The 24,217-nt window shown below is 42.1% G+C and overlaps 1 protein-coding gene across 1 annotated transcript in view; it reads left to right on the forward strand.

Moving 5' to 3' along the window:
• Positions 1-2,638: 2,638 nt before the first annotated feature.
• Positions 2,639-24,217, forward strand: part of LOC309545023 (prostaglandin reductase 1-like) — a 71,264-nt gene continuing 49,685 nt past the window's right edge. Inside the window, exons 1-4 of the mRNA XM_082244126.1 lie at positions 2,639-2,754; positions 11,084-11,129; positions 14,650-14,709; positions 20,086-20,253. Coding sequence (XP_082100252.1) covers positions 2,649-2,754; positions 11,084-11,129; positions 14,650-14,709; positions 20,086-20,253 — 380 coding nt within the window. The 5' untranslated portion in view covers positions 2,639-2,648. The remainder of the gene's footprint in view (positions 2,755-11,083; positions 11,130-14,649; positions 14,710-20,085; positions 20,254-24,217) is intronic.

The raw sequence follows: 24,217 nt of genomic DNA on the forward strand, positions 1-24,217 counted from the left end.
GAGTCTTTTAGGAAGTCATACTCACTATTTGTACTCATGGATGGACCTCTGAAAGGGTTGGTCGCTTCTGCTGGGACCATTTCTAGATGGATCAGACAGACAGTGATTCAGAATTATATTTAAATTATGTAGCACCAAAGGATAAATAAATAAATTCAATATACACAAATTGTGTCAATTAAAAAATGTAAATATCTGTAAATGATTAAATAACTATAAAAATGTATCTCAATCAAAGTGCAAGTGCTCTTGATGTGATAAAAAATTCCAGGTGATAAAAACTATATTGGTGAATAAAATAATAGTTATAATACATGACTGTTGTCACAATAGATGCTCGTGCAAGTAAAAGTCACGCATATGCATACACTGGTGTGAATTAGAAATAAGTGCACAAAAGTCCATAAAAAATAGGTGATATCTTCTGTGTTAATATCAAAAGACCAAGTGCTGGTGCTTGAATACTAAAAAGTGCCTCGGTGCATAAATGGTAATGCTGGCCGCTCACCTCCTGGTTTGGCTCACAAATTATGAGCCAAACCCGCTTTTTGCACACACAGGTGCTAGTAGGTGTGGATAGGTGACTTCCTCCTGTCCTGCCTCTGTATAAAGGTACTTCAGGTAAAAAATCATCAGTGTCGCTGACACACTGAAGGGGATAGGGTGGTCGCCTCCTCACACTCCTCTCTCCATCGTCATAATGCAATACATGTGTGAAATAAATACATCGATCTAGTGCTCTCTGTACCGTATACTTTATTGGGGTAAATGAAACAAAAAAACACTCACATGCACTGGCACTCAGCCAGTGCGGGCATGGACAGCGATATGGTTTCATTTACCCCCAATAAAGTATACGGTACAGAGAGCACTAGATCGCTGTATTTATTTCACACATGTATCGCATCATGACGATGGAGAGAGGAGTGTGAGGAGGAGACCACCCTCTCCCCTTCAGTGTGTCAGCGACACTGCCGATTTTTTACCTGAAGTACCTTTATACAGAGGCAGAACAGGAGGAAGTCACCTATCCACACCTACTGTCACCTGTGTGTGCAAAAAGCGGGTTTAGCTCATTATAATTTGTGAGCCAAACCAGAAGGTGAGTGGCCAGCATTACCATTTATGCACCAAGGCACTTTTTAGTATTCAAGCACCAGCACTTGGTCTTTTGATATTAACACAGAAGATATCACCTATTTTTTATGAACTTTTTGTGCACTTATTTCTAATTCACACCAGTGTATGCATATGCGTGACTTTTACTTGCACGAGCATCTATTGTGACAACAGTCATTTATTATAACTATTGTTTTATTCACCGATATAGTTTTTATCACCTGAAATTGTTTATCACATCAGGAGCACTTGCACTTTGAGATACATTTTTATAGTTATTTAATCATTTACAAATATTTACATTTTTTTAATTGACACAATTTGTGTATATTGAATTTATTTATTTATTTATTTATCCTTTGGCGCTACATAATTTAAATATAATTTTGGATTGTTTTTGGTGTCAGGTGAATGCACTTTTATGTTGGCAGCCATTGGTCCCCTTATCTGGCTTTTTAGCTATTAATTGGGGTATTAGTTTTTCATTGGTCAGCGCTGATTAATCACTCTTTATCAAAAGACAGTGATTCAGGATTATTTAATTAGGCGTCCGGTTCTTCCTTTCCCTGTTTAGGCACACTCTACTCGGGCGCTTAGTCCAAGCTGGGCCGTCTGTCCATCAGGTGTCAGTGATGCAGGTTTGCAAGGCGGCCACTTGGTCGTCTGTGCACACTTTCTCAAAGTTTTATAAGGTGGATGATGCTTTTTAGGGGACCTGGTCCTCTTTGAGTTGTTTTTCAGGTGAGCTCCAGTTTATGGTTGAGCTCCATTTTTTTTTTTTTTTTGCTGTTCCCACCCCTAATGTTTTGACATCGCTTTGGGACATCCCAGTGGTCAAGAAGATAAGGAGCTGTGTCCGTCAATGAACGATAGAGAAAATTGGATTTTTGACTTGCCTTTTTCTGATGTGCATTGAGGGACACAGCACCTGTGGAGTTGGCTTTCTTCAGACACTGCTTGTAACAAAACTGTGTGCCTATAGCTGAGAGTGGGAGTATACCCCTCGGGGCCATAGGCATAGTCAAGCTTTTTCCTGCCTAGTGTCCTACTTCTGTAAGGGGCAGTATAACCCAGTGGTCAAGAAAAGGAGCTGTGTCCATCAATGAACATCAGAGAAATTGATTTTTTGGTAAGCCAAAAATCCAATTTTTTTTCTGTTCATCACTATTACATCATTGTTGATTAGACTAGTAGTTTACACAATAAAAATAAGATCAATTCACAGGTAGTGTCAAGGTCATTATATTTAGCAGATATAGTCTATAGTTGCTGAATATTTTTTATCCTGAAAATAGAATCTAGTGAAGCCACCACATCTAAAGACTGGTAAGCTGCAAAAGAAAAAAAAAACAATTTTGTTTTTGGGTTTAAATATGCTTTGTCCTCCTTCCTCCCTCCTCCTCCATATTGTCACTAGTACCATTGTTATCCGATTCACTGACAATTGAGATGATCATATAAATTAATCTATCATGTAACATGTCTCATTTGTATTTCTATAATCTATTTTGTATGACAGGTCAGTAATCATGGTTGTATCAAAGTCATGGACAATGGTGAAGCACTTTGACGGTGCCCCAAAACCTGAGGATTTCAAGCTGGTTGAAAAGGCGCTTCCGGCACTCCAAGATGGAGGTAAGACTTCTGACTTTTTGTTACTTTATATCAGGGGTGGGGAACCTGCGGCCCGTGGGTCGTATGCGGCCCCCGAAGTCATCTGATCCGGCCCCCTGTGCTAGGGTGACCACACGTCCCCGGACTGAGGACACTGTCCCTGCTTTGCATGGCCGATCCTGGGCGGGGGGCCCAGGGCCGGCCCTACCATTGGGCTGCCTCCGGAGGGGAAGGGGAGGGAGAGGCACTCTAATTCCCGGGCACTAATAACTCTGCATTGATGGGGGCACTAATCACTCTGCATTGATGGGGACACTAATCACTCTGCATTAAGGGGGCACTAATCACTCTGCATTCTGGTCACTAGATGGAGATGCGTGTTGCAATCTAGTTATGCCATGCTATGTTAAAGCAGCCCACACCTTTACACACAAGAAAATGTAACTGCACTGATTTTGATAATGCAGTGCATCATCAAACAGGCTAGCTGAAAAATGTAATAAAGGCTTAATAAAACCTCTCTAGCAGTAGGTCTTTTAAGAACCTGCCGGCATGTGTCTGCTGGGAAGCTATGATGAATGTGACAGTTTCCTGCATAGGGCTCTATCCCCAGTCTCATTCAGCCAAGAGATTCCCCAGTTAAAAGTTAAGACGTTGTAATCCTCAGACATAAAATCTGAACAAAGCCTATCCCTCTATAGCACGTACATGTCTCAATCCAGAGCATGAAGTGTCTGCTGCTTTTTTTTTTTTTTTTTTTTGATTGCTGCTATCAGCATGAGTCACATCTGACAGATTTTTTTTCTGATGCCAAGAGAAAAAAAGGTGATGGGAAGGCAGCTCCAGCACACCATCCATCTATCCTTCCAATCATCTCTCAGAGCTCTCCTCACTGAGCTCTGCAGAGTGTAACTTCAGCTCTCTGCACCCTTTTTTGACAGCTCAGACCTGCTTTTTAAATTCTAGACATTGAAAGGATGTAGAGAAGAGGGAACTGCAGATAAACAAGTACAATTTATGTAGGAGGATTTATTTCATTTCTGTGTATCACCTGGGGCCAGTCTTTTTATTGGGTATTTGTAAGGGTTTACAACCACTTTAAATTTAAACAAAGGGTCCACGATGTTGGGTAATGACCTCCCCAATTATGGTAATGCCCATTTTTGGGAAATGACTGGAGTCACAGGGGGTGCAGACCGGATGTGAAGCTAGTCCCCACAGCCACAGCAACTGTTGGGTGGGTGGTCATTCGTATGGACTACTTCTGACACTCAAGTTTTTGAGTCCGATATGATTGATTTTCACCTGCGTATGTGAGTAGCCATTTCTATGTTATAACAATAAAGCCAATATTGAGGATAATGCGCTAGGTCGGTGCGCCCTTTTTTTGTGTTTTTTGTTTGCAGTACTGTTAGACTACCCCAGTCCTTTAGGGTAGCAAGACCGTAGCCATCCGAGAAGCCACCTGTAAAGTCCTGGGGGAAGAGCAGTCGGGGAGCCTTGTTTTCTGAGCGCAGGAGAAAGGTGGTTCATTCACCATATTTTGTTTGGTTGGGTGGGTAGAGCCTGATGGGGAACTAAGGGACTAGTTTGCCAGTTCCCCTTTAGTTTTGAATGTTAGACTGAACAGTAGTTATGGATCTGCCCACTGCTGTGAGCTGCCAATCAATAGCAAGACAGATTTCATGGTAAAAACAAATGGCCACTGCCCTCACCTATAACTGGCTTTTGCAGCAAGGAGCACATGGTCGGTAAGTTGAGTTTGCAGCTCAACTTACCGACCAGCCTGCAGCCAACCGAATTAATCTGTCTTAACAGTATGGGTTAAAAACAGGGGTTTGTGAATAACCAGAAACGCAGCACTCGCAGGGTAAATAATAAATCAAATCAGTAAACTTTAAATGATAAAGTCGATATGTGCAAAAAATGCTGAAGTGTATAGTTAATAGTGATCCAATAAGGTGCAAAAAACTAAATATCACATAGAGGACCAAATATCATAGTGTGTCCTAAGGTGCATATATAATAAAGATAAAAATCAATCAAACAAAACAATTCATAGTAATAATGTTATACATGTACATAAAGTGCTTAGTGCTTGGTGCAAATGGATATATATTAATCCAATGAAGTGCAACAATATATCAAAAAATCATATATCAGGTGAAAAGGTATACATATAATTAAAGTCCCCAAAAATGATTTGCTAGACGTGTTGCTAAAGGTGCTGTATATCATTAAAGTGTCAGTTTCCAAAGTGCAATGGTGCTCCCCGCAGTGACGGTGCTCGAAATCCCCCTAAGGGAATGCACTCACCAGAGCTCAAAAGACAAAGAGCCTTTATGATATTTATCCTCCAATCCTGGCAAGCATAGATCTCCTCTCCAGAGCCCCCAGATTTGACTCACGGTGTCACTCAGGAAGAAATGGAGCCAGAAATAGTGAAGCCCGTAAAGAACATTTATTCAAAATAAGGTTAAAACTACTCACATAGAGCCATAAGTTAATCAGCAAAAGAGAGGAATAGTAAAAAATGAAGGTACAGCTCCGCTCACGGAACACAGCCATCTTGCATTTCAAGGAGACCAGGAAGTGACGTATTATGTTGACCGATCACCGGAAGTGCGTCGACGCGTTTCGCCCGCCTACATGGGGCGTTATCAAAAAGGTCTTTGATAACGCCCCATGTAGGCGGGTGAAACGCGTTGACGCACTTCCGCTATGATAAATGAAGCTAACAGGTGCACTAGATGGGCAACAATGAGACCACCTCCAAAACAGGAATGGTTTTACAGGTGGAGGCAAAGACCTTTTTTCTATTTTTTTTTTTCCTTACTCCATCTTTTCTGACAGTTTTTCCACTAGTTTTGGATATTTATCGGTGTTACTGCTGAAAGTATGAGGCAATACCTGGACCCTTTAAAGCTTGCACAGGCAGTCTAACTCCTCCAGGATGGCACATTAATACGTGCCATTGGCAGAAGCTTTGCGGTGTCCCCCAGCACATTCTCAAGAGCAAGCAGGAGATTCTAGGCAAGCTGGACAGTGCCACAGAAGGTCCTTAACCCATCAGAAAGGACTGGTATCTGCTCCTTTGTGCAAGGAGGAACAGGATGAGCACTGACTGCCAATAGGTATCAGGATGAAATCCTTGGACCCTTTTGCCAGACCCTATGCTGGTGAAGTGGGTCCTGGGTTCCTTCTGGTGCAAGACCATGCCTGGCCTCATGTGGCAAGAGTATGCAGCCAGTTCTGAAGGATGAAGGAATTTAAACCATTGAATGGCCCCTACGCTCGCCTGACCTAAATCCAAAAGAACACCTCTGGGACATTATGTTTCGGTCCATCTGACTCCGCCAGGTTGCACCTCAGTCTGTTCAGGAGCTCAGTGATGCCCTGGTCTAGATCTGGGAGGAAATACCCAAGGACACCGTCCGTCGTTTCATTGGAAGCATGCCCCAACGTTGTCAGGCATGCATACAAGCATGTGGGGGCCACATGAACTGCTGAGTACCATTTTGAGTTGCTGGAATTAAATTTCAGCAAAATGGACCAGCCTGCTGCATCATTTTTTTTTTCACTTGATTTTCAGGGTGTCTTTAAATTCAGCCCTCTGTAGGTTTATAATTTTTCATTTCCATCACACAATGTGGCATCTTTTAGTTCTAACACATTTCCCAGTCCATATTATTATAGATATATGGGGCACATATAACACATATATATAACGCACATTGGGCATTATAAAAAAGGTGTTTGATAACGCCCCATGTAGGCGGGTGAAATGCGTCAACGCACTTTGGTGAACGGTCAACGTATTACGTCACTTCCTGGTCTCCGTGGAACGCAAGCTGGCTGTGTTCCGGGAGCGGAGCTGTACCTGCATTTTTTACTATTCATCTCTTTTGCTGATTAACTTATGGCTCTATGTGAGTAGTTTTAACCTTATTTTGAATAAATTTTCTTTACGGGCTTCACTATTTCTGGCTCCATTTTTTTCTGAGTGATGCCGTGAGTCAAATCTGGGGGCTCTGGAGAGGAGATCTATGCTTTCCATGATTGGAGGATAAATATCATAAAGGCTCTTTTTCTTTTGAGCTCTGGTGAGTGCATTCCCTGCGGGGAGCACCATTGCACTTTGGAAACTGGCACACGTCTAGCAAATAATTTTTTGGGACTTTAATTATATATATACCTTTTCACCAGATATATGATTTTTTTATATATTGTTGCACTTTATTGGATTAATATTGTGACAGGAAGTCAGGTAAATCTGTGGATGTAGTCACAGACAGGAGATACATTTCCACCTGGTTTAGAAAATTCACCAATTACTATAGGGTGTCGGCTGCAGACTTCAGCTGTTCAGAATGAGGAAATGAAGGCCTCTATAATTTGTCCAGAGGAAGTCTAAGGATTGCTGCCTCCTGACGCTGTGTGAAGCTGGGGAGAGGAGGACAGTCACATGTGTACCTCCCGACGCCGTGTGGGCATGGGAGAAGGGATGCCCCCTGAAGTGGTGTGGGCATGGGGAAGACCTCCTGGAGCGATGTGCGCTGAGGAGGGTAAAAAGTGTGAAGACTTCTCAAGGTGAGAAAATGAACTATTTCTATGTGGAAGAAATAAATTAAATGTTTGCTATGTGAAGAGACAAGCAAAGGGACATGTTCAATGTGTAGAGGAAAAGGGACATGTTCAATGTGAAAAGGAAAAGGGACATGTTCAATGGATATTTGTTGTGTGAAGAAAAAAACATGGACTATTGAGAGTTTGCTGTATGATCAGCCAAGTCTGCCCAACAGTAGGTTGGGGACAGACTTCCTTAAGATAGGTTCCTGTGTGTGAGAAGGTAGCCGCCCACAGTGGCAAGGATTTATTTTGTGTTTTATTTTATTTTGGATGTTTTTGACGCTTGCAGTCTGATGAAGAAAATTGCATGAATAAACCAAACTGTTTGCTACCACTTCTCGGCTATCTCCCTGTGTAAACGCACCCCCCAAAGGGGTCATCCACGCCTACCACCGAGCTAATCTCTCACAATATATATCCATTTGCACCAAGTACTAAGCACTTTATGTATATGTATAGCATTATTACTACGAAATGTTTTGTTTGATTGATTTTTATCTTTATTATATATGCACCTTATGACACACTATGATATTTGGTCCTCTATGTGATATTTAGTTTTTTTGCACCTTATTGGATCACTATTAACTATACACTTCAGCATTTTTTGCACATATCGACTTTATAATTTAAAATGTACTGATTTCATTTATCATTTACCCTGCGAGTGCTGCGTTTCTGGTTATTCACTTATGGTTCTAAGTTTTTCACTTAGTGGGCAGCAGCTGCATTTTATTAACTATACTTTTTAACAATTCCTAAGCGCAGGTTTAAAATCATTGTACAAAAACAGGGGGTTTACTTTGCACACATTTGCAAATACATGCATAGGCTACAGAGCCCCGTCAAGGCACCCTAGTTTTTTCTGTAGTTCTAACTCTAAATTTTGAAAACATCCACAGTGGAAGCACATGCATCATTATGGATGGGCATAGGAGAGGTGAGCCTGGAGGGAGCCCACCCCTCCTTAAAGGCACTGGGGGCACACTGGACACCCAGCACAATGGCAGCAAAGATGTCCAGTGTATTCCAACAGTACAAACAAATGGCCACTGCCCCCACATATAACTGGCCTTCACAGCAAGAAGCACATGGAAGGGCAACGCATGTCAAACAAAACCAAAGATAATCCCAGCTCAACTTACTGACCAGTCTGCAACCAACCAAATTATCCTTAAAAACAGGGGTTTAGTTTGCACATTTGCAAATGCATGCATAGGCTACAGAGCCCCATTAAGGTACCCCAGTATTTTCTGTAGTCTTAACTAGGGATGATTGAACTTTTCAAAAGTTCGGTTCGACCAGAACACCAGAACTTCCAGAAATTTTGGCCCGGATTTCAGAACCCCATTGAAATCAATGGGACCCGAACTTCGGTAATCAAAAAAACCAATTTTGAAGCCCTAAAACCCAATAAATGCCCCTAAAAAGTGCCTAGGGTTCTGGGTCATGCCCCAGAGACTATTAATCACACAAAATTGTCATTTTTGATAGAAAGCCAATTATTGAAAAAATTATTGAAAAAAAAATGAGATTTTTTGATTTTGACTTTGGATTTAGTGTCTGGGGGGGGGTCTAAAAAGTGTACTTGTGAAGTTTCAGCTCTGTAGCATGTCCAGAACCAGAAAAAAAAAAAGATTGTTTCTATTAGGTCACTTATAGAACAGGGACATGGCTCCGCTATTTTCACACCTTGCCAGTTTTGTAGCAAGCGTTTTTTTGGGCATTTTTTGGGGGTTATTGGAGGCAGGCATAACATCAGAACTTCTGTGTAGGGGTATATATACACACACACTTATATGTATATATACACATACACATATATAGGTGTGAAAGTAGCAGAACACTATGCTTGTGCTAATGAAATAATTAACAGGCATATGGCTTCGCTCCTATCACACCTATATATGTGTATAATACATATAAGTGTGTGTGTATATATACCCCTATACACAAGTTCAGATGTCATGCCTGACTCCAAAGACCCTGAAAAAATTCCCAAAAAAACGCCTTCAATAACACACCTGGGCGGTTTTTTTTTGGCGCAGGCGTTTTTTTGGGCATTTTTTTGGGGTCTTTGGAGGCAGGCAAAACATCTGAACTTGTGTATAGGGGTATATATACACACACACTTATATGTATTATACACATACACACATATAGGTGTGATAGGAGCGGAGTCATATGCCTGTTAATTATTTAATTAGCGCAAGCATAGTGTTCTGCTCTTTTCACACCTATATATGTGTAGGTGTATATATACATACATGTGTGTGTATATATACCCCTATACACAAGTTCAGATGTCATGCCTGACTCCAAAGGCCCCAAAAAAATGCCCAAAAAAACCCCCGCAATAACACACCTGGGCGTTTTTTGGCGCAGGCGTTTTTTTGGGCATTTTTTTGGGGTCTTTGGAGGCAGGCAAAACATCTGAACTTGTGTATAGGGGTATATATACACACACACTTATATGTATTATACACATACACACATATAGGTGTGATAGGAGCAGAGCCATATGCCTGTTAATTATTTAATTGGCGCAAGCATAGTGTTCTGCTCTTTTCACACCTATATATGTGTAGGTGTATATATACATACATGTGTGTGTATATATACCCCTATACACAAGTTCAGATGTCATGCCTGACTCCAAACATGTCCTCTAAAAAGCCCTATAAACGCCTGCAGCAAAAAGCAGGCTGACCGGCGAGAAGCCATATCGCTGCTCTGTAAGTCACATAAGAGAAACGATCTTTTCTCTATAGCGGTCACCCTGAAATGGAAGGGTTTGGTCACCCTGCCATAGCAGTCAGTGTCAGTTCACCCTACACTACACTACGGTCACCCTGACACTTAACACTTTCCCTACAGAAACTAGATTTTTTAAGCTAACTAAAGTGGAAAATAGCACCCTAACTACACTAGATATCCCTTTCCTCACACTAATAACTGCTAAATGACACTTTTGAAGCAGAAGTAACAGAACTGCTTCCACTCTCTTCCATGTCCCTGTATTAAAATGCTAGGAATTTGGTGGGGCTATCTTATATACTGGAGGGCGTATTCACTAATGATTGGCCTCTGGACCCCCTAGTCACTCCACTCACATTCCTAGCATTCTCCTGCCCCCTCAATTGGGTTTTACTAATGGTTCTGGTCCAATCATGGGCTTTTAAAGCCCATTTCCTGTCCCATTGCATTTTGGTCGGTTCTGGTTGCCGAATTCCAAACTTTTTCAGCAAAAAGTTCTAAATTCGGCCGAACCTCGAACAGTCAATGTTCGGGTCGAACCGAAGGTCGACCCGAACCGTTCGATCATCCCTAGTCTTAACTCTAAAATGTTTGAGAGTCCTCAGGGGAAGCACATGCATCATAGGAAACTACTCTCTTTTCTGCCAACCCTGTGTTCTGCCCCCCTACTATAAAACTCCTCAGTCATGTGCCTATCCGTGTGATGGGTGCAGTTGCTGGGAAGGGAGTGTATTATATTGATCTTTACTGCAGCTGTGTTGGCAGCTACTATTGAGGTGATTTGGGGAGCCATTCTAAATGAAAGAAATCAAAATCCATTGCAAATTTATATTCGACTGTGCTGTACATTCTAAGACTCAATAGAAGCCAATAATTACAAAGCTTTGTTTTGTAAACCATAATTTTAGGAGCTGCTTTTGTATATCAATAATGAGGATTTGATCATCTTTTTGTTTAACTTTAGAATTGTTGCTGCAATCAGTGTTTTTGAGTGTGGACCCATACATGAGGTAAATTATATCAACAGAGACAGTTGTGTTTTTATTAATTACTGTGATTCATAAGAAACATAAGCAGGCTTCTTTATAAGGTTAGGTTATTACTAGTATTATGTTCCCTCGGTATGTCAGATTGATATATCAGATGTTTTATAACTTTGTAGCCATTTGGTAGTACAGGGTTCTCCAAACATTGTAGCCATTCGGTAGTACAGGGTTCTCCAAACTTTGTAGCAATTCGGTAGTACAGGGTTCTCCAAACTTTCAAAACAAAGGGCCAGTTTACTGTCCTTCAGGCTTTAGGCAGGGCCAGACTGTGGCCAGTGGGACTAGAAAATGTGCTGGCGTCCGTGGGAGTAACCAGTGCTCTATGATTGGTTTCAGTGATAAGACTAGTGTCAGTTGGAGAAGCAGTGCCCGATTGTTGGTGTTCAAGGGAAGAATAGTGAACCATAGTTGTCGGTGGTAGGAATGGTGCCTCATTCCAAGTTTTGCTACATTGAGGATAAATTAGAACCTATTGTAAAACTTTATTGCTGTCTGAGGTCAGTTAGGGGAACGTACCCTCACCTTTTTAATCCAAAGGTCAGTTAGGGGAACGTACCCTCACTTTTTTAATCCAAAAAGCATCAGGACCATCACACTTAAAATGGTTGTAAAGTCAGAAAGGTTTTCTTTACAGGTAAATGCATTAACCATGTAGGAACTGGAAGGTTTTACCCCCCTTAATGACCAGGCCATTTTTTGCGATACGGCACTGTTACTTTAACTGATAAGTACGCGGTCGTGCAACGCTGTACCCAAATAAAATTGATGTGCTTTTTTTCCCCACAAATAGAGCTTTCTTTTTGTGGTTTTTTTTTTTTTTTTTTTTGATCACCTCTGCAATTTTTATTTTTTGCGCTATAAACAAAAAAACAGCGACAGTTCTGAGGAAGAAAACTTTTTTACTTTCTGCTAAAAAACCTTCCCAATCAAAAATGGTAAAAATAAAAAATCCCCAAAAGTGTATATTGATTGGTTTGCACTGATTGGTTTGCACAAAATTTTTTTGCACCTACAAACTAGGGGATAGATTCATGTCATTTTTTGAATCTATTTTTTACTAGTAATGACAGCGATAAGCGATTTTTGGCGGGACTGCGACGTTGGAACGGACAGATTGGACACTTAACTGACACTTTTGGGGGGGCCAGTGACATTATTAAAATAATCTGAGCTACACTGGCAGGGAAGGGCTTAACCCAGGATCGATCAAAGGGTTAAATGTGTGCCTAGGGGATGCTTTCTAACTATGTGGGGGTGGTAATCACTGGATGCACAGAGACCTGTGTTCCTAAATAGGAGGAACACAGGATCCCTGTGTTCCTCAGTGACAGAACAGCGGTCTGCTGTGTTTTTATATTGGCACCCCCCTCTAGCCAATCGGCGCGTGTGTGTGCCTCCGGCAGCGCACCACCCCTATCTGCTACATGAAGCAACGTACAGGTATGTCGTTTCTCGTAACAGAGCCGACCCGCCACAGTAAAAATACGGTGACTGTTCGGCAAGTGGTTAAAATCAAAAGCCTTCTGTGTGCAGCAGCCCCCCTAATACTTACTTGAGCCCAATCTTGATTCCGATGTCCACGAATGCCTCGGCCGTCCAGGACTCTCCCTCCCGATTTGCTGAGACACAGCAGTGGCACCATTGGCTCCCACTTCTGTCAATCAAACTCAGCCAATGAGAGAGAGGGGCCAAACTGCGGCTCTGTGTCTGAATGGATACACGGAGCTGCGGCTTGGCTTGGGTGCCCCCATAGCAAGCTGTCTGCTGTGCAGGCTCTCAACAGGTGGGAGGGGCCAGGAGCTCCAGCCAGGGACCCAAGAGGAGAATCTGGCCTGCCCTGTGCAAAATCATTACACAGGGAAGGTAAGTATAACCTGTTTGTTATTTTATTAGAAAAAAAAGAGTCTTTATAAGCACTTTAAAGTGTAACTAAAGGCAAAACTTTTTCCTGGTGCCTCCATGGCAGCATACCTGTGATAGAGCTCCGCCTCTACTCCGCCTTCAGGACTAGTGAATAGCTTAAAAGAAAGACGCCCCCTACTCCCAGCATTCTCCTTTTTTTCCTCATACCTCTGGACTGGTGAAGAGTAGCAGTATGTCCTTACCTGCTGACCATCTGGCAGCTTCCGCTGGGTTAAGCCTCTCCCAAGCCCAGTCCCTGTACTCGGGCCGCTCATAGCGCTAAAAAGTCTGGGAAACCCTTCTGCAGTGCGGTGCAGTGGAGATGGATTAGAATGTTTGTCAGTGTTTATTGCTGACTGTGCCCCTGTCAAGGAGATTCACCCTCTTTGTTCTGCTTACAATTATCATTGAAAATGAAAGTAAAGTAAATTTTGGGTTGTCCCCAGAAAAGTAAGAGGGGAAATCTTCCAATAGGGGCACTAGTTCTGGTGACCTGGGAGTCCCCAAGGAATTCCCTTAATTTGCAGGTATTTCCTCTGACTTCCTGTTTGGCTTTGAAACAGGAAGTGGAGGGAAATCTCTGCAATGGGACACAGAAGGCAAAAAATCTGGCAAGGGTTATAACCCTTCCTTACTATATCCAAAATGAAGAAAAACATTTTGCCTATAGTTCTACTTTAATGTGGCTTTCTGCTCCAATGCTTCTCTAATGGTCCTTAAAGCGGAGCTCCACCCAAAAGGGGAAGTTCTGCTTTAAGCACTCTCCCACACACCCCCATGCCACATTTTAGCATGTCTTTTTTTTTAGAGGAGGGAACGGGTACCTAGTTTTGACAGGTACCTGCTCCCACTTTCACTCGGATCACCTAGGCGACTCGAGCGGAAGTTCTCCTCTCCCCCTCACTCCCTGCAGTCTTCTGGGACACATCACAGGTCCCAGAAGATTGCCCGACCTTCAAGGAGGCGCTGCGCGACTCCTGCATGCGCAGTGTGCACCCGACTGTGAAGCTGCAAGCTGTCAGTCGAGTGCCCAAACTTGCAATGTCGGGGAGAGAGCAGAGGGTTTGGGTGGCCACATCGCTGAATCGTGGGACAGGTGAATGTGTGTTAAAAGTCAACAGCTATATTTGTTATAGCTGGTGACTGTTAATAAACACAAAAATTACTGGAACTCTGCTTTGAGGTCACCCATCACAATATGTGGGCAATTGGGGGTCCGGAGGAGCAGGATGGGAAGATCAAAGCATGGCCACAAAACTGGTTGCTGTTTTGCATTCTAAAGCAACCCAGGTTTTTCCATTTTCATGCTACAGATTAGATAACTACTGGTGGGAGGATATAGGTTTGCCTTAATTAACAGTCTTCCCATGCTAATGTGAAAAAATAAATTAAAACCTTTTCCAATGTTACTTTGGTCTAACTCCTATAGCATATTTTGGTAATAAAGATCCGATTTTTATAATAAATTTCAAAATATTTTTAATTCCATTGACATTTTTTGTGTACTTTGGTGGATTTTATTTTATGTTGGAAACAAGAGTGCTTTAATTTGATGTCATGTGCCTTGTTTTGCCTCTCACAGACCATACAGTAGACGAATAATGAAGGAAGGGGACGTTATGATAGGAAGCCAGGTTGCCAGGTAAATTTCCACCTTCACACAAGGAAAAAAAAAAGATCTGATTCTATCTTTTAAAGAAAGTATAGGAGTTGAAGCCCTTTTTGTGCTATTACATATTGGAGTTTTGAGGTTGGGGCCTGGTTTCCTTCAAAGCCCCTGTTCATTCCTGGAATTTTGCAAACCACTGACCAATGAATATGTATTAAAGAACTTCTCTTGCCAGTGCTGGGGCAATGAAAATCTGATGTCTGATAGTTGTTAGCCCGAGCAGGCTTTATTACTGTCCTCATCTTCTGAGCTTACAGTGTGTGCGGTGAACCAGCAGGCTTCAAGTGGTTTTAGATCCCCTGACGCCCTAGTGGTTGTAAACCCTCCCATATTCCCAGTGAAGCTGTTCAAAGTCCAGAATGCATAAAGCTTATCTGAGCTGTCAGAAAAAAGAAGGCGGGGAGCCGAAGTTACACTCTACAGAACTCAGTGAGAAGAGCTCTGTGAGCTGATTGGAGGGAACTGACACACACCCCTCCACTTAGCGTACCAGAACAGAGCTGAGGCTGTCACTCTGCTTCCTCCCTTTAACCTTTTTTTTTTTTCTCTTGGTGTCAGAACAACTTTGTCAGAAGTGATTGATGCTGAATGAATGAAGCAGCAGACAGCATTTTCACTTGGTGCTCTTAATTAGGGATGATCGAACTTTTGAAAAGTTTGGTTCGACCAGAACACCCAAACTTCCCGAAAGTTCGGGTCCGGATTCCAGAACCCCATTGAAATCAATGGGACCCGAACTTCGGTAATCAAAAAACACAATTTTGAAGCCCTAAAACCCAATAAATGCCCCTAAAAAGTGCCTAGGGTTCTGGGTCATGCCCCAGGGACTATTAATCACACAAAAAAAAGTTCTTAAAAATTGTCATTTTTGATAGAGAGCCAATTATTTAAAAAATTATTGAAAAAAAAAGAGATTTCTTTGGATTTAGTGTCTTGGGGGGTCTAAAAAGTGTACCTGTGAAGTTTCAGCTCTGTAGCATGTTCAGAACCAGAAAAAAAAATGTTTCTTAGAATTTTTATTAGCGCAGGGATGGGGTTCCGCTACTTTCACACCTGTATGTGTGTATGTGTATGTATACATATGTGTGTGTGTATATATACCCCTATACAGAAGTTCAGATGTTATGTCTGCCTCCAAAGACGCCCAAAAAATGCCCCACACCTGGGCGTTTTTGTTGCAGGCGTTTATTGGGCATTTTTTGGGCGTCTTTGGAGGCAGGCATGACATCTGAACTTATGTATAGGGGTATATATACACACACACATATATATGTATATATACACATACACACATATAGGTGTGAAAGTAGCGGAACCCCATCCCTGCGCTAATGAAATTATTTGCAGGGATAGGGTTCCGCTCCTATCACACCTGTATGTGTATATATACATATATGTGTGTGTGTGTGTGTGTATATATACCCCTATACAGAAGTTCAGATGTCATGCCTGCCTCCAAAGACGCCCAAAAAATGCCCAATAAACGCCTGCAACAAAAACGCCCAGGTGTGTTGTTGCAGACGTTTATTGGGCATTTTTTGGGCGTCTTTGGAGGCAGGCATAACATCTGAACTTCTGTATAGGGGTATATATACACACACACATATATGTATATATACACATACACACATACAGGTGTGATAGGAGCGGAACCCTATCCCTGCAAATAATTTCATTAGCGCAGGGATGGGGTTCCGCTACTTTTACACCTATATGTGTGTATGTGTATATATACATATATGTGTGTGTGTATATATACCCCTACACAGAAGTTCACATGTCATGCCTGCCTCCAAAGACGTCCACAAAAAAGCCCAATAAACGCCTGAAACAAAAACGCCCAGGTGTGAAAGTAGCGGAGCCCCATCCCTGCTCTACTGCAATGCTAAGACAAACAATCTTTTTTCTCTGGCGGTCACCCTGACATGGATGAATTCGGTCACCCTGGCATAGCAGTCAGAGTCAGTTCACCCTAAACGACACTACGGTCACCCTGACACTTAACACTTTCCCTACAGAAACTAGATTATTGAATCTAACTATAGTGGTATATAGTACCCTAACTACACTAGATATCCCTTTCCTCACACTAATAATTGCTAAATGACACTTTTGCAGCAGGAGTAACAGAACTGCTTCCACTCTCTTCCACAGCCCCTGTATTACAGTGCTAGAAATTTGGCGGGGCTATGTTATATACTGGGGGGCGTATTCACTACTGATTGGCCTCTGGACCCCCTAGTCACTCCAATCACATTCCTAGCATCCTCCTGCCCCCTCAATTGGCTTTTACTGATGTTTCTGGTCCAATCACAGGCTTTTAAAGCCCAGTTCCTGTCCCATTGCATTTTGGTCGGTTCTGGTTGCCAAATTCCGAACTTTTTCCGCAAAAAGTTAAGAATTCAGCCGAATTTTGAACAGTCAATGTTCGGGGGTCGAACCGATGGTCGACCCGAACCGTTCGATCATCCCTACTCTTAATTAGTGTTCTCTTATCACACTATCGTGGGATGTGCTTTGTTAATATTTCAGGTCTGAAGGTTACAACCACTTTAGGTAAAAATAGAAGTATTAGGTTAGCCTGCACAGTTATGACAACTGAATGTTTAGCTTTCTGCATAAGCCCAGCAAAATCGAACAATGGGGCTGCACTCCACAGAGCAACTACTGGTAAGTGTATTTTATAGCTGGCTGTTGCCGCAGTCCCTGCCTTTAGGCCATGCCCTGTGAAGTGTTTGGCTTCTTATAGGGCTCAATCATAGAGGTCATTAACTCTGATTAAAGTGGTTGTAAACTCTTACAAGAGAAAATCCACTGACAGGCAGGCTTTTTATAACAGAAGAGACAGAAGAGTGTTCTTTTCTGTCACAAATGCCCCCCATGCCTGTCAGCGGGTAATGTGATCTGAGATGCACATGTGCAGCTCAGACCACATTTACAGCCTGCTCTGCGTGCCACGGTGATGTGACGTCACCTGCAGCCATGCCATTCAAGTGCCTGCAGTTTGGGAACCCAGAAAGAGGATCAGATGAAGATGGAAGCTGCCGGAGACCAAGGAGAGCCTCATCAGCGCAGCACTGGAGGGCACTGTCTACAGATAAGTCTGTCATAACGTACTAGTATACAGTGCATACTATTACATTGTGACCTAAGACTGCACGGGGGGCCATTTAAATAAAAAAATTAAAAAAAAACAAACAAAAAACTTTACAACCGCTTTTAAGCCCTAGGTTTCGCCCTTCCTAACAGAGCTGTGGCATAGAGGTGGGGACTGTGCCAACAGCTAGCTATACACAAGAAACTTACCAGTGGGAGTTCCATGGAGTGTGGCCTGGTTCTTTGATTTTTATTTTTTTTCTATTACGACACATAAAGAACAGTACCTGAGCGAAAGCTTCCTGTTGGTTTTCCGAATCTGTATCTGTTCTGTAAATGAAGTATTCTGGTCTATGGTCCATTCTCTGGTTCCTGCTCCTTTTTGTCTTTCACTTTATAATCCTAGTTGTCTGTCACATTATACACCTTCCTACCTGCACTTTGTGTTTTTTCACCTGCATAAGACTTTTATCATGTAGTTTTATAGTGTCATTTGTTGCCTTGTACACACAGCCTATAATCTATTCAACCTTCACATTCTTTTGTCAGAAGTTCTTGTTTATGTTTAAACGTGGGGCATATGGCAAGGTACTGCACAGGTTAATGCATGACCTCTGTCTGTAGTACGATAACTGACATTTTCTGTAAGTAAACTACATATCCCACGATCCCAGGGTCCCTCAATTTAGTGCAAGTAAAAGCTAGCTACACATTTAGATCTGCTAGTCACAAGCTGGCAGAGCATACACATAGATTTCTGATGCAGCTGAAAGATTATTATTATTTATTTATTTTTTATTACATTAGCATTCCCAAATGTTGTGATGTAACACAAAGCAGATGGCAGTGCAGGCATTGAACGTTGCGTGACCCGGAGAAGGAATTTGTCTTGTCTCTTTTGGTGAATAGGGACAGGCTAACTAGAACAAACCAAAGACATAGAGGATTGATCAGCCATATAAATAACAATAAAATCAGCGCAATCCCAAGTGAATATAAATTACACCACAATGGCAGCATACATTTAGTGTTTTCACTAAACACAAATATCAGACCAAATATTCAAAATAATGCAGCGTCAAAGATGCAATAAATATTAATTAATAATTGAATTAATAAATATTGATACCCAATAATTCCCAAAAATCAGGTGTAAAACAGTGGTATTTAAAAAAAAATTTAATCCATTGTAAACGTGCAAAATAGATATTTGTGCACATAAATGTAGAAATTTACATATTAACATTGCGTCACTCATTGGACTTTGTCAGCAGGGGTCATTTAATATTTATTGTATCTTTGGCGCTGTATTATTTTTGATATTTGAATTGATCAGTCATGACACTACAAACTGCAGCCACAACATGTGAGCCCATCATTACAATGTAATGCATACAAACACAGGGTATATAACTACACTAATAGCTAGCTAAAACGTTCAAAAGTTTATAATACCCTTTATGGATAAATTCTAGGCATGGTATATTTTTACATAGTTAACAATGGTCCAGCTTGGACCAATATAACGAAGTTTAAACCATACCTGGCAGATGGCCCTGAAAGTTGGAAATCGCTGAAGGAGATATGGCTACTCCAGAGATCTCGACTTGCTTCCGAGTCCCATGCTGAGCGACTGGCCTGATGTGTTGTGAGCACAGGTCAGCCACTCTGCACAGGTGACATTCAGGGAATGCTTTTTCTGAATAGAATGCAAAGTGTCCTCTGATTTGATGCAGGGTGGTGACATCACAGTCCCCTGTGTTCAGAATGCAGCAGGCCAGCCACTCAGCACGGGACCCTAAAGCAAGTGGAGATCACTGGAGCCTACTTCATTGACTTCCAGCTTTCAGAGGCATAGGCCAGGCATGGTATATACATAGTTACATTGGTTCAACGTAACTATATAAAAAATATACCTTACCTGAAATTCATTACTCCTGCTTTTGTTTTTTTGTTTTTTTTTTGTTTTTTTTAATTACCAAGCACCAGTGCATGTAACAGGAGGTAAAAGGAAGTGAGTCACCTGCTCTTCCATACCAAGGCATAAAGGCTATTTTCTGTATTCCTGGTAGCAGATAACAGGAGTATGTGGGGTTGGGGTGGGGGGGGGGGCAATAAAGCAAACTTATTTCTTTACCCTGGACTGACAGAGCACAGATTTGCTTTACGTGTTGGCTAATATTGGTTTTGCTGTGCCTCCTTTTTAGTATGTATTGTACACTTCTTCTCTCAGCATTGCTTACTATTCTGTAGGGTAACGGAGAGTAAAAATCCCAAATTCCCAGTGGGAGGATACTATGTTGCACAGGCTGGATGGACAACACACTTCATATCAGATGGCAAAGCACTACATGCATTACCCTCCACCTGGCCTGAATCTGTGCCTAAATCACTGGCACTTGGAGCCGTGGGCATGCCTGGGTAAGTTGTACAGAACACAACTTCAAAGTACTTTCTCTTATTTGTTTAAACTTTCCTCAGCATGGAAGCCACAACCACTTGGCCTGATTAAATATCTTATTGGATACTTATTGCTCTTGGAGTGTTGTCCAAAATAAAAACCACAATCCATATTAAAATGCAAATGTTACACTGACCTTATGAGTCTAATGTTCTGCTGTTTCTAGCATAAACCTAGGAATGAGAAAGATGTAATGCTGATGGATGGGGAAAAAAATGGCCAGAGGTGTTAAATAGTGGGATGTTCATGCTCATTCCTACCATGTTATGGTGTTTTTCTATCCACCTTCTGGTTCTTTTCTGGTCAAATGCTTAGGACAATAAAGTGAAGAAGAGAAGGTGAGGCAAACGTTCAGTCCTGGCACTGACTTTTTTTCTTATGGGAAGCCATATTGATTGGGAAAGGTTTTCCAACCTTTTTATAGTCCATTTATTCGTCCCCCCACTGTCCCCAGTGAGGCCCATCAGAAAATCACCACTTTAAATTGTTCCTGATTCATCAGAAACTGGCCAGGACCATAGGTTGCCATCTAAGGTCTATGGGTATCTTTAAGGGCAATATAGAATACCCACCTATACATAAAGGGGCCTATTGAGTAAGACCTTGTGCATATGGACTTTAGCTTGTATAAAACGGTGTACAGTAAGTTTCTACAAAGCACTTATAGAGTTTTTATACAAATTCAAGTACCTTTGTTAAAGCACCCATCAACTCCATTTTGGAGAGTCTAAACATACTGTAGATCCTAATAGGAGTGCTGGCTGTTCTAAGCTGCTATCGGGCTTCAGTAAGACGTTTAAAACTTGTTTAGATAACTTTGCAAATAATTTGGAAATGCTTGTCATATACACTTGTCTTGCTTGTCATATACACTTGTCTTCTAACATTTCGAAGCCTGTATGTACATGGACTTGGGTAAATAGCCATGTGAAAAATGAAGTCATCGGTCAGAATTCACCCAATGACCTAACTTCAGTTAAATAAAATATAATCTGTTGCTGCACTTTGCACTACCTTCTAGCTTTCTTATCTGCCTCATTAAATAGTAAAGATATACCAACAATTTAAACCTTTAGGCTGAGTTCATACTTTTGTGCTGCTAGTACTGCTGCTCAACGGTGTAAACTCAGCCAGCCCTAAAGATATTCTACTTGTTGGACATACTCGTAGGACAAGCTTTACTATAAGTTGTAAATATCGGAGTTGGGTTATACCTCTATTCTGCACAATGTTCTTTTTTATAAGAGAATGATTGATTGAACAAGTACAAAGCATAGCGTATTTATCCTGTTCTGTGACAAGAGGTTTTTGGTTTTTGCTCTGCATTTGAAAAGTTTAAAGTGGAACTCCAGGCACAGGCAATTTTAGTATTTCTAAGGGAAAAATAAATGACCTATAGTCTTATCTACATACTAAATAAGCACATTGCTGCTCTGTACAATTCATTTTCTTTTTTTTTTGTACACTGAATACTGCAAATAGCACTGCACTTCCGGTCACTTGCAGCTATTAAAGGTACAGCTCACATATATGAAAACAAGGCTGCGAACAAGAAGGTACCATTGGTCCTCCTGTGTCAGGCCTGGCCCTGTGATTTCATGGTTATGATTAAGCGAAAGTGAAACGCGTCAACTGTGTTTGTCCCCTGTCTCTGATATTGTCACTATGGATTGTTTGGATCTTCAATAAATGGATTTTATCGTTTCATATCTTCAAGCCTGGAGTACGGCGACCTATTTCTATTTGTGTACAGCTGCCGGGATTGCGGACCTAACCAGCACCCTGTTTGATTGCTAGGACATTCATTCACCTGAGCGGTTTTTCTTTTCCTTACGTCTAATTCAGCAGGGGGGCCCAGAGGCAGAGAAGGAACTCCAAAATTCTGGGCACCAAGGTAGTAATTCCTATTCTTAAAAACTTTCCTGGGCCCCATTTGTTTAGTGGGTCAAGGAGGGCGCAAAGGGGACTATTTAATCACTTTCAGGTTCAAGCAGGGTAATCTGCCACCAGGTTTCTTAACAATTACATTAAGTCCTGGCATTTTTTATGGGCCCAATCGGGACTTTAATGCAATTGTCAGGAAATGCAGAGGCAGATTAATTACTTCAGCTTCAAGCAAAATAAATATTCTTTCTGCCCCCTGGTTCCCTTTGCCCAGCTTGGTGCTCAGGAGAAAAGAATAGGATCAGAAGTATTAACAGTGCTCAGAGGATCCATCCACAGGAGAAGCACTGCACCCGGTCCCCAGGTAGAAGAACCCAGCCGGACCAGGTGCTTTGCGGGAGACTGGGCCGGGACTCTGAGCATCAGCACTAGGTTGGCCATATGGTTTAACTTTAAAATATTATTCATTTGTAGTCAAGTCAGGCTGCAAAATGTTTTTACACCCAGTTGTTCTCCCACATATCAAATAGATTGTGGATGGTATCTTTGACTCACCAAAATATATTGAAAGGTATCTTCTTTTTTCTTCTTCCATTTGATGATGCAGCAATACCCTGGACATGTTAGGAGTGACACATCTCAGGGGTATTAAGGTAGATTAGTGTACATTTGTCGCCCTCTGAAGAGTGGATCAGTTTTCAAAGGGTGTTTGACAGACAGTGAAGAAGTGTTATATTGCCTCCTCATCTTCTGATTTAATCCCTAAATAAAAAAAAACATGCACCACCTTGCTGCAACTGTGTTCATTGCTCACAGCTATGAGGTGTCCCATTCAGTGGAATGGGTCGCATTCCACCCTCAAACATGACAGAGGGGGTTAATTTTTGAATACTCCCAAATCTGTATGTTACATACTCCAGACCCCTGCATTCTTTGCATTACCCAGTCCTGACCCCCTGAACTATGTAGATTACCCACTTAACTATGTATATTACCACTCAATACCCCTGAACTCTATGGTACTCACACTCGACCCCTGCACTCTGTACATTCCCGACCCCTGAACTATGTACGTATCCCTGACTTCTGCACACTGTATGATACACACTCCTGAAATGGACAGATGGTTAAATGCAGCCTATAAATGAACTAAACCGAATGATCACAATACTCTGCTATTCAGGCCTAGGAGAAGAGCCAGAGAAAGTGGGGAGGTTCGCTTGTATTTACAACACACGGACTTGGCCAGTAGGGTCAAAGAGGCCTGTATGGCCCATTGGCACCTGTTGACAGGCGATCCAATTGTCAACAGGTTTATTTTGAACTGTCCACAAATTCTGTGTAGGAACACAAATGCACTGGTGGACATATTGGTCCACAGTGATACAGTGGAGGCCTCCAATATGACATAGAACTGTCAGGATGTACAGGTGTGGTATGTGTAATTACTGTACCTATATGATAGAGGGAGACAAGGTGGTCCTGCCCACTGGAAGGACCCTCAGGTGCAAAAATTAGCAGGTGATATGTGACACCACTGGGGTGGTCATGTGGTCTTATGCACCTGTGGATCCTTCTATTCTGGTGTAGCACCCTCCTAGATAAGTGTTAGGTAAAGCATTTGTTTGCTCCATCTGCTTATCAGGGGAGCCTGATCTGTTAGTTCTGCCTGTTATATGTGTTCAGGTGTGAGTCACTTGGTCAGAGGGAGTGTCCCCACTGTATCTAATAGGGGAGCCTGTTGGACAGTGGAGGAAACTTAGCCAGTGACACACAGGCTTTTGTGACAGTGCCAGTGGGCGGGCACCCCTGCAGTGCATCCTGGGATTGACCATAAAAATTGAGGGCACATGTGAGAGGGCGTCTTTAGCTGGAAGCAGAGTCCCAGGAGCAGGGTGACAGCTGTCCTTCTGCATCCTGAGGAAAGTGGTCACATGCAGTCGGCCTAGTGAGCCAGGTGTGGAGCTGAGCCTTAAAGGTCCTGGAGAAGCTGACAGTGGAGCTGCAGGCAGAGCTACCTGGGGAAAAGCAGTGTCCGTG

Source organism: Pelophylax lessonae (genome assembly GCF_965119305.1).
Source record: "Pelophylax lessonae genome assembly, chromosome: 1".
NCBI classification, from domain to species: Eukaryota; Metazoa; Chordata; class Amphibia; order Anura; family Ranidae; genus Pelophylax; species Pelophylax lessonae.